General features: G+C 35.8%; 1 protein-coding gene across 3 annotated transcripts in view; it reads left to right on the top strand.

Annotated features, from left to right (window-relative positions):
- Positions 1 to 12,081, top strand: part of LOC140753046 (guanylate cyclase 32E) — a 71,591-nt gene that overhangs the window by 25,890 nt on the left and 33,620 nt on the right. For 2 of the 3 annotated variants that reach the window (XM_073087411.1, XM_073087412.1), the window contains exons 4-8: positions 2,065 to 2,172; positions 4,224 to 4,346; positions 5,034 to 5,235; positions 6,060 to 6,137; positions 10,400 to 10,644. In XM_073087411.1, the coding sequence (XP_072943512.1) occupies positions 2,065 to 2,172; positions 4,224 to 4,346; positions 5,034 to 5,235; positions 6,060 to 6,137; positions 10,400 to 10,644 (756 nt within the window). The remainder of the gene's footprint in view (positions 1 to 2,064; positions 2,173 to 4,223; positions 4,347 to 5,033; positions 5,236 to 6,059; positions 6,138 to 10,399; positions 10,645 to 12,081) is intronic. The other variant, XM_073087413.1, reaches the window with a different exon arrangement.

Raw genomic sequence — 12,081 nt, 5'->3', positions numbered from 1 at the left:
CAGAAGACATCGAAACTGATGGAAATAATTTATATTTAAAGAACTTATACTTTAATATAGAGGAAATTTATAAAAAAACAAGAAACAAACACGTAGTACCTATATGCGACATTCGTCACGCACACAAGAGAGTGCCGGCATAAGACAGCACTCTGAAGGTGGTAGAACCCTTTGTGGTTCGACTCCGGCGGCACCACCGCCACACCTATTTCTACCTAATAACAGCAGTGTTAGGCGCTGCTGTGTTCCGAGACTTTTCCGAGGCGTTCCAGCTTAGTCCTCAGGGGTAGCGGCGCATCTGTGGCCGACCTCAGGTAGGAATATCCAATCCTATCTGGGGTTGATTACAGATGTCCATGGGCGGCAGCAGCCACCATCAGGTGCAATGCATGCTCGTCTGCTACCCTTATATTATAAAAAAAAATCTTACCCCTATGGTTCATGGTAATGTTTTAATACTAAGAATCGGTTTAGTCGATTAAGTCGCTGTATTTTCAAAAATATTAGTTAATATCTTTCCCAAAAAATGTAGAGTTCTCAATTTAACCGAAAATAAAAAATATCGGAATCTTAAAACCCGTTAAAACAATAAGTAAACATGACAACTTGAACTTTTGCAATGTGAAAAAGAAATTGATTATTTACCGGCGCCCGCGGCTGAGCTCGATACAAACGTATCATTACTGTAAAGCAGGGGTTCCCAACCAGTGGTCCTCAGAAGCCAAGTTATGGTCCGCGAACTATTTTAAAATTAGCGGGCCGTTTATTAAATTTAGTTTTGAAAGTAAGTAATGATTTGCGTGTAACTTTGAGTAACAATGCTGGTCCTGGCAAGTTATGGTCCGCGAACTATTTTAAAATTAGCGGGCCGTTTATTAAATTTAGTTTTGAAAGTAAGTAATGATTTGCGTGTAACTTTGAGTAACAATGTTAGGATAGCTGAACTTGTAAAGATGCAAGTACCTACAGAAATTACATTAATACAAAACTACAAAAGTTTATCCTATAATATAATTATTTCTTTTTATGTATGTTCCTATTGAGTTTTTCATTAAAAGTTTAAAGTTTCATTGTGATTATTACAGTTAATTTTTATTGTACCTATACAGTGATCCCTGCCAACAAGAATGTCATAAAAGTGGCCCCTGCACAAGAAAAGGTTGGGAACCTCTGCTGTAAAGTGTGTACCGACTGAGAGCATTTACGTGTAATACAACACGCATCAATTATTTTGAGCATTACAACGATTTATTGTTACAATTCGGTCGGGAAAGCAACACTTGCTTATGTATCAGTTAGAAATTGATCAGCGAATATTATATTAGACTCAACATTACGCACACATAGAGATTGTTATAACATACATATGTAGTAGAAGGACACGAGCACGGAAAGTTACTACTGCCCATGGACCTTTGTAATCAATCCTGGATTGGATTGGAATTGAACCAGAGGTCGGCTATAAGTGCGTTGCTACCCATTAAGACTAGATTGGAAAGCCTTTAATCATAAAAGTCTCTTTTACTAGATTCTATAACAGAACACAGCTACCTTTAACTCTGGGATACAACCATAAGCGATCGAGGCTCTAAGATCAAACCGTTCTACGAACAGACTATTCTACCACTTTAATTTAGTTTATAAACCTTCATAATTAAATTGAATGACGTTTAGGTACCTAACGTATGACGTAACTTTAAGATACTGATCATAAGGTGGTAGAACCCTTTGTGGTTCGACTCCGGCGGCACCACCGCCACACCTATTTATACCTAATAACAGCAGTGTTAGACGCTGCTGTGTTCCGGTTTGAAGGGTGTGGTAAGGGAGACAGACTTTTCCGAGGCGTTCCAGCTAAGTCCTCAAGGGTAGCGGCGCATCTGTGGCCGTCCTCAGGTAAGAATATCTAATCCTATCTGGGGTTGATTACAGATCTCCATGAGCGGTAGTAGCCACTTAACATCAGGTGGACTGCATGCTCGTCTGCTACTCTTATATAGTAAAAAAAAAACTTATAACTTGGTTGAATTGCATTACCCTCATTCAATAGCTTAACATCAACAGGTAGCGGCGCTGTGGGCAGCCAACGTGTCCGCATTCATCGGGCCGCAGGAGACATGTGTCCACGAAGGCAGGATGGCGGCGGCTTTCAACCTGCCCATGGTCAGCTACGTAAGTGCGATAAACATACCACTCTACCTATCTTATCATTACTTTTAAGTTTTTAAACGCAATTAAACGGAAATGCCGGTGGCGTAAGACATTTTGATACGGGAATTCAATTTCCTTTTTAACACGCTTTTATTTTATTATTATCGATGTTTGCTGTCCGTTGTGGGAGAGAATTAAGCTTCTCAGAATAAGTAGTAAGTAGGGTTTTAAGACCAGATTGGTAAATTTATGTTACAAAATTTTGTAGAAATTTCTCAAGCGTAAGTATAGCTTTCCTCGGGTTTTTTTTCTGAAACCAGTAAATAAATAATATCCATAATTTTTTAAGCATATTGTAAACCTTTAAAAATTCCGTGTCTTAGTACTCAGTACCAACACAACTTTTAGGCATCACTATATTCATTTTAATAGTTATTTTAAAAATGCATGTTGTAAGTATATTTTTAAAGTTATTTAAACCGTGCGTTGTTCCTAACGGCCACGGATGCATTTTTGAGGCTCGCACAAATTATCTACATTTTAAAAGTGATGCTGAAAACTTTTTGAATTAATTCGAGAATCTTTCAAGTAGCGTATGCCAAGTTATTTCAGTTTATCTATTAGTTAAATCTGTCACTCTCAAAATACAACTTCATTAATAATTTCTAACTGTTAATAAAACACACGACTGAAGTAAACATTACCGTTATTTCCTTATGTCACGTTATACCTTGCCAACTCGCTGATGTGACATATGACTGTGTCACGCGAAACGCCGTGAGAATATAAATGATTATGAACCAACTGATTATCCAGCGAGGTAAATGTTAAAAAGTAAACACATAGCGACCGCGGAGAAATAATCTTAATATCCCAAAAGTTGTTTGGGAAAAGTATATTCAATGTTCTTGTTCATAAGGGATTATTAGAATTATTCCTGTTTTCGAAATTTATGCTCGTTATTATTTTACAGTGACTCTGTTGAGTACGGGTCCAAATTTAGAAAGAGAAGGGTTGAGGCACAGTATAAGGGCCAATTGTTTATCACACTAGCCAAATGAGGATTGATAAATTGTAATGCTTTAAATTCTATATAGAGTTGGTACCTCCGACATATAGACCTCCTCGTGTTATATAGTTTCTTCCTAATTAAAAATGTGATTTTTAATTTCTAATTCGTGTTAACATTTCTTTAAGATAACTGAAATCTAAGACATCCAGCATGAAAGTCGAACAATTTTAATTACTACTATAGTAGGTATAGAGAGTAAAACATTTTCAATGTAATTAAATAATGAAAAACTAAAACTAAAAACTTGTAAAGAAGCGTCTGGTTTTATTGCAATAGATATAAGAAAAAAGAAAGAAAGAAACAAAATAAAAGTCGTAAACACAAGCGCGAACACAAAACAGATGTTGAGCATGACACAAATTATTCTTGACGATAGCAGGATATCGTTATAAAGCTACACAAAACAAAATTTTGTATTTTTTATAATGTGAAAATTATTATTGTATATTTGACTTGATTTTTAGTTTTGAAGTTGAAGCAGCAATCGTACATGCTGTTTACGTAATAGAAAGTGGCTTTTAGACTATATATGGCCGCGCATGGACGTCTGTAGTCACCCCTTAATACAATTAAAATGTTTCCTGAAGTAAGCCACATTTACATTGCTACCATTAAGGATTAAGTTGAAAGGCGTTGGATACGTCCATTCAACCCAAAACACAGCGATTAACAATGTACTTAATTACAAGGTATAAATCGACTGCGTTACGCGAATTTGATGTGGCAGTGGTATCAACGTCTAACTATAATTCTACCCCCGTACAAAAACCAACCACTTTATATATTACTAGCTGAAACTTTGTACCGCCTCAAGATCTTTTTATCAAATATATTTCATGTAAAATATAGCCTATATTACTCGTGGATAATGTGGCTTTCGAATGGTGAAAGAATTTTTAAAATCGGTCCAGTAGTTTTTGAGCCTATTCATTACAATCAAACAAACAAACAAAGTTTTCCTCTTTATAATATTAGTATAGAAAAGTATTATTTGTTACAGTACTGCCGGGACGTCGCCAGCTCAAACAAGCGTGTGTACGCAACGTTCTCCCGCACGCGTCCCTCCGACATCGACATCTCGCGCTCCGTCGTCGCCGTGCTCACGCATTTCAATTTCATGCATGTAAACATTTACTACTCATTCCTTCTACAACATATACAGTAGGTACACCCCATAACCGTTGATGGAGATACTCGATGTTTATCGAATTAAGCGTAAACAAACTCGTTTTTATAAGTTTGCTTTTCTTAGTAGAAGACACGATCTTATGGTAGAGCAATAGAAAAAGTCTTATATTTTAATGTAATTGACGAAATTGGTAAACAAACGTAGCATCTTAGGCTGATCGCGCATTGGATACTATCGCGTCAGTGATAGTTGCTTAGGTTACTAGCTTGTCGCTTGAGCTACCGAGGAGTTACTGAATCTGACAAAGTATCCGATGTTGTGTTGAAGCGGACGCCGAACGGAACATGTTTGATTTTATTCAAAAAATCTGTCGACAGTCGATTGCCTGCGCATCTATATAGATGCCGGGCATCTCCTGATTGTAGCGTTAACCACTATATAATCGCAGTTACCAATTGCTCAAGCGGTAGTAGCTAATGAACCATCAGCCTTAATTAAGCAAATTCCATAACATCAGAGTTATAGAGACATCGTCCAAAGAAACGTACCTATAGGTACCTACACATAAGTATTACAATTATTTAGGAAATATTTCTGTAAATAAAATTGCGTGATTTTTAAATTTTTAACGTGTGGTTTTATAAAACGATTTCATGAATATATAACGTTTCCGTTCCACAGGTAGCAGTCGTTTATCTGAAAGCACCAAACCATGACTTTTCTAGATTAGCGTTTGCCATTATCACCGCAGCGAATGAGAAAAAGATATCGATACGGACTGTCCAAGTGTACAGACAGCCTTATTACTATGAGGACAGACGGGAAAACTTCACTCGTAACCCGTTCTTGGATATCGTACGCGAAACTTACAAAGATACTAGAAGTAAGTACTTGCCTATTGGAAACTATGACCACACGATTGTTGTTTAGACGGAATCCCCGCTAATTTAATTCAACATATGTTTTTACCACGCTTTTATTAGCTTGTGTTGTATGTATGTATGTAACGGAATCTTTGAACTCGATTTTTACCCACTTTGAACGGTCCGATTAATTAAAAAGTTTGAACAATTATGTAGAATCGATGACAATACACGATTTAAATAATTTTATCGCATTTATCAGGATCTTCAGGAATCAAGATTAACGATTTTCCTTCCGATTTAGCGTGGTTTTTAGTTTTTAAACTATAATTATTTTACAATCTGATGTCTGGTTATATTTGTTACGAATGTGGATTTGACTTGCAACGTATTGTTTGCCTAAAACACTTTGCACATTTTGGTACTTTTGGTAAATTTTCGATAAATTAACTGGGATTATATAATATGGGATAAAAAAAAAAAATTTAACTATCAAACAATTCTCAGTCTCGGCATTCAAACAGCATATCGCGCTATCTTAGATTGAGCATCTCTTTAACTAAAATAATAGTGAGATAGACTCAATAAACCGTCAAACTAAATGAAATATATATTGGATTAAACTATCGATTACCTATTTTTATATTAATTTAATGTCAGTATACTATCACGAGTGATCTACATAAAAAACATAATACATTAATGATTACTTAAAAGGAACTTAGAAAATTAAGGGACTAAAGTGTCCGCATTTAATTTCAAGAATCATAGTTTAACTAGTTTCGAGAAGACTATTAAAAGCGTATCAGCGGTGGCCCTGTCTAAACTTCCGTTTCATTTGCAGTATATGTCTCAGTGGGCTACTACCACGACCACATCGGGCTGATGTTGGCATTGGACTCCCTGAAATTATTGGATTCAGGTAAGGTATAAAAACTTTTATTTAAGTAATTAAAGTATGTTCAAGTGTTTTCATCCCATCATGAAGAGAAATTTGTTGTCTAGCAGTGAGTGACGAAAAGTTAAAAATGGTGAATTTAAATGATATTCTACTCACCTTACGCTTAGATCTAATAGAGTATTTTTCTTCGGTCTCACCGCATAGACGCGAAACCGCAAAACGCTTTAAAAGTAATAAACATACAGACATACATAATATGTTGCCCAACGTCGCAGCGGAAACAGCACAATCGCAAACGCAGCAGAAATAAAACGCGTCGTGAAAACTGCAACTGTTATTTACATAAATTTCATTGTTAATAGTATGTCCCCGTGCGGTAGCTGAAAAAAAAGGTTCCTTGAGTTTCAGGTTTACTCTCACTCTCACTCACTCTGACGCTTATTATGTACTAATTATTGTCTTGAAATAGTCTAGACTCAATCAAACACAGCAAGTTGCTATCACTGATAAGAAATTTTGAACGCGTGTTTTAGCCTTAAATAGGTATTTTCTAGCAGAAACAGGACATTAAAATGAGATGTGTTACAATATCCCCTTATTATTTCAAATTCGTACAAACACGTTTAATAACACGAAGGTTTATAGATATTAGCCGGTATCATGAATAAAAGGACGTAAAACATTATGAAAGTTGACCGTCGTAAAAAGAGTTGTAAGCAGCAGCCATTGCATTGTTCAGGCGAATTTTTGCCTGAAAAGAAAACGTGTATGAACTCGATAAACCGAGCCTGATATATTTGTCTACATCGCCCCTTTTGTTACTCGAACAACACCCTATTATTTCAAAGGATAGCTTTACGAGGGCCATACAGACAGAATGAGTAGAATGCGGACAACCTTAAAATGAAAATAATGCTTTTTCTCTAGTGCAATGTTAAATATAAATGTAGGTATACTCGTATGTACTACTGCGCTTTACTACGTATTAAAATGCAGATTTTTTTTGAAAGGTCTTAATTATATTAAATTAGATTTTGATTTTCTTACAATGAATATATTCTTTTTAATTTTCTTAAAAATAAACCATTCCTTTGGTTTGTAATTTATAATTAATTCCCTGAATTTAGCAACACTATCCGCTGGCACAAAACAGAATATTTTATTTACAAAACAAATTCTTTCGAATTCGTATCAGGGTAATAGATTTTTAAATTAAATTATGCAGTTCTAGTTTTTAACAGGATTGACCTCGTATCTCCCTTCAGTATTTTTCACTATTATTTATAGTTTCTAATTTTATTATCCACGTACCTACACTTGAAAATCTTAGCCTGTTTTTTACACTAAGTAAGTACCTACCTTAATTAATCTATTTATATAATTTCAAATATCGTTATCTGCCTAGACGAATCTCAAGACGTATAGGCAGTTTATTTTTTGCTCTGCTAGCTTTTTTACAGCAAAATACTGCACACGTTAAAGAAACTGTGAAAGCAAAAAATACGCATATTCTCCTTAGCTCATCACTTACAAAACGAGATCAGTCATATGATAAATAAAGAGTGGGAGTAACAGTTGTATTTGCATACTCAATTTACGCCCAGCTTTTACGGTATTTTGCTACAAATACGTTGAAATTCCATTGGATTTTGTTTTTATAAAGCCTTCTTAATAAATAAACGCGCGGTATTTATAATCAATCTGTCTAATATTTTACCTACCAAGACTGACATTTGACAATTTCTTCATACTAGACATAGGTTTAACGATCTTTCGTAGGCAAATGTTTAAAATATTGATTTACGAATAATGATAATCAGGTGTAAGCTACGATTATCATTTAACATCTACTTACATGGCGGTTTATCTAATAAATGGAAGTAATAAAACAGCACTCAGTCACTTAACATTAAATCACTGCCACCCATGGATATTTGTAATCGTACAAGTCGCACATTGTACAGCAGTGGTACATTGCTGCTAAAAACAGAAATAAATACAACGAAGGTGTTAACGTTGTCAACTAATAATTTCCCGTTTTTTGCTTAGGCCTTATTTTAGGGTTAGGCCATAGTGCACCTCGCTGAGATTTGGTAGAGTTCACACACCTACCTTTGAGATTCTTAGAACTCTCTAGTTAAAAAAAAATTAGTTTCTAAATTTTCTAAAACTGTGGCAGGCAGAAATTAACCTATTAATTAATCTATTATACCTTTGAATGTATTGTTGTGTACCTTAAGTAGGTATTTTATATAAGTACATGATATATGTACAATATACATACATGTATGTGTACATGTGTGTTAATTGTTAACTGCTGTATATTTAACTAATTATATGTAGATCAAGACCACTATTTCTTAATTGTGTCCAACTTCTTGATGTTAATATGATAAACGATACAAACCGCTAGGATTCATTATAAAGGCTCAGTGATTTTAATTAATTACAAACCTTATATAGAAGTAGGAAGTCGTAATAACAAATTGTTTTCTACTGCTTCTATGTATTTAAATTACAACAATATCCGTGAATCTAATATTCGATCATCGAGGTAAAATTCGGAGATTTAAATGTGGTAGAATTTTCTATGGTTCGACTCCGCTGGCACTATCGTCACAACTAATTCTGCCTAATGACAACAGTGTTATACTCGTATAAGTACTCGTATGTTCTGGTTTGATAGATTTGGAGTGGGTGACATCCAAGGGGTTTCTTCCTCAGGGGTAGCAACTCTAATATTATCGGGGGTTGTTACAAATGTCCATGTCCATTACAAAATAGTCACTTTACATCAGATGGACTGCATGCTCGATACGACTACAAATTTATTTTCTAAGTAGGTTATAGGGATTATTTTTGTTAAGGAAGTACTACAAATTATTTTTTGTCGCTGCATACTGGCAACTAAGCCTGGCGGATTTAAGTGGAACATAGTAAAATACATAACAAATATCGGCACAGCTTTTGCTAATATTTACATCACATAAGTCGCCTAACTTTCTGAAATATCGCAGCTGTCGATAAAGTGTATATTATAGGAATATTATTATTGCCGGCGTGTTCGGTGACGATATCACACTTCGCTTACAGTAATCTAAAGAAAGTTTCGTCCTGTTTACTAAACGGTAAATTTTTGTGGACCATTCTGTAGAATATGTACGGACTATACATATTTCTGTCTACTAAACTCCACAAAATAGATAAAGAAAACGAATAGATATTTCTCATGTGTGATGAAAAACTTCTGCCATTACATCAGCCAAATATATCGTGTGCTTCTTTAATGATGATAGAACTCGTTGTAGTTCGAGTGCGAAGGCCATAAATATTTATCGCAGAAAAAAAAAATAGATCTAAAGTTATGGCTGTGGTGCTACAAGTGTTATTATTATTTCTTTTTATAATATAGGAGCAGCATGCAGTCCACCTGATGGTAAGTGGCTGCTGCCGCCCATGGACATCTGTAAACCCCAGATAGGAGGAGATATTCTTACCTGAGGTCGGTAACAGATGCGCTCTACCCCTAAGGACTAAGCTGCCACTCCTCGGAAAAGTATGTCTCCCTTACCACACCCTTCAAACCAGAACACAGCAGCGCTTAACACTGTTGTTATTAGGTAGAAATAGTTGTGGCGGTGGTGCCGCCGGAGTCGTTGTGTTATAAGTATAATAGCCACTGTGAGTAGGTACATACTATAAGATGGACTGCTTGCTGATCCGTTAAGACACAAGTAATCATATTTTATATAAAATATTTTAAGCCATGCCATCGAAAGCGTCGAAACCAACTACGAGCAGTCCGAAACATTCAATATTTTAATCTCTATTTCGGCATACAAGTCCAAATATTAATGTGTACAAACACGTCGAACGACTCAGAAATATGATTAACTTTCATTTTTTCTCAAAAGCTTTTTTTTTTTTTTTTTTTTTTTTATAATATAAGAGTAGCAGACGAGCATGCAGTCCACCTGATGGTAAGTGGCTACTGCCGCCCATGGACATCTGTAATCAACCCAGATAGGATTAGATATTCCTGTCTGAGGTCGTGTGCGTACAGGTGCGCCGCTACCCCTGAGGACTAAGCTGGAACGCCTCGGATAAGTCTGTCTCCCTTACCACACCCTTCAAACCAGAACACAGCAGCGCCTAACACTGCTGTTATTAGGTAGAAATAGGTGAGGCGGTGGTGCCGCCGGAGTCGAACCACAAAGGGTTCTACCACCTTCAAAAAGCTTATTCAATATCTATCGCCAATTCTAATCTACTTTTTCCAACAGGTGAATACGCAGCCATCGGCGTTGACGTAGAGAAGTATGAGCCAGAAGAAGCTATTCGATACCTCGTTGGCCCACTGAGGAACGAACCTGAAGCGAAGACCATCAAAGCATTTCGCTCCTACTTAGCGGTCACACCGTCACCTTCACCGTCTTACCCAGTGTTCGCCAGGGAAGTCAATAGACGGCTTCAGATGCCACCTTTCAATTTCACAAACCCCTTGATTCAGTTAGGAGGCGGCAAAGTGGTAAGATGTTTATGTTTTTAATAATGCTTAAAATGTAATTAAATATATATAAATTCTTTCTACTCTACCTGTCGGCACTACAGAACTACGCATATGAAAAACGGGGTCACATACTTTTGGTCGTCTTCAACCCATTTATGTCCCACTGACGTGCATAAGACTTCTTCCATACTTTTCCGTCATATTTGACTACACTCACCAAGTGCAATCCGGTAGGCTTCATACACCCTTTGAGAACTTTTTAAGCAACCCTATGCTGGTATGTCTCACGATGTTTTCCTCCAACCTCAAAGCAAGTGATGGCTAAATTGTAATACGCGCATAACTTCGAAAATTTAAATCCCGATTTTGCAGATGATGGAGCCAAATACTCGTAATAATGCGCAAAAGCGATGCGTAGAATCTGCATTCAAGGTTTTTAAATTCGCATTGCGTTGCCGACCTAATAACAGAGTTAATTAATTTTCTCGCAACATGCGCTACGAATATAAATAACCCATAACACGGATCGGCTGAATATATCTGTATCCCCATTTTCTTGGATTTAATTAAACTGCATAAAATTATTGCCGAGAAAAATCTACAAGGAAGGTTATTAGAAGCTTTTATTTTATAAACTACCTACTAGCTGACACGGCAAACGTTGTGTTGCCATATAAATAAAAAAATGTCAAGGGTGATAAACCCTTATCACATAGGGGTATGTAAATAGATAGTAGCCGATTCTCAGACCTACTAAATATGCATATAAAATTTGGTGAAAATCGCTAAAGCCGTTTCAGAGCTGTACGGAAACTAACATTGTGACACAAGAATTTTATAAATGTAGGTTTCACATCTTGCTATGTAATGTATATGTTAATATATGCATCATTATTCCCATCCTATTGTTAGTCTACAATACTTTTTCGTGTAAGATATATGTTGAAACAATAGTTCGTATACCTAGAGAAATGCTGTGATATGATTCGGTTTAAAAATAATCTCATTATTTTTGGTATCGTCGAATAAGACAGCGCATTCTTTCAATAACTTTATTAAACAGTACTAGTATTTTAATACTTACACGTATGTACTAATATGCACTCTATATAAATACTGTAAACAGCTTATAATAACTTCAAATGACCTTATATTGTGTGATGAAAACAAGTAACAATAAAACGAAAAAATTCTTAAATAACTTGCCTAATAGTGGAATATATATAGGCTGCAGGCAGCCAATTGTTATTCAGGAGTGTACTCTGCTTAAAAACCTAATTAAGTAAGAAAAATAAGTAAATTTGGCAAGCCTTTTGTTTAGTTTCTTGGAAGACCGGATGATTGATAACGTTACGAGTGTCGCTCTAAATACCTAATGAATGTTGTAAAGGAAATTACATTTACAACGAAACAACTTCCGGAACAATTCACTATGAGATATGGGTATCTCTGAAT

Source organism: Epargyreus clarus, unplaced genomic scaffold (genome assembly GCF_041222505.1).
Source record: "Epargyreus clarus isolate Ecla_fem2 unplaced genomic scaffold, WU_Ecla_fem_2.2 ptg000026l, whole genome shotgun sequence".
Taxonomy (NCBI): Eukaryota; Metazoa; Arthropoda; class Insecta; order Lepidoptera; family Hesperiidae; genus Epargyreus; species Epargyreus clarus.
The sequence above is the reverse complement of the archived record's forward strand: the minus strand, read 5'-3'. Positions and strand labels throughout refer to the sequence as shown.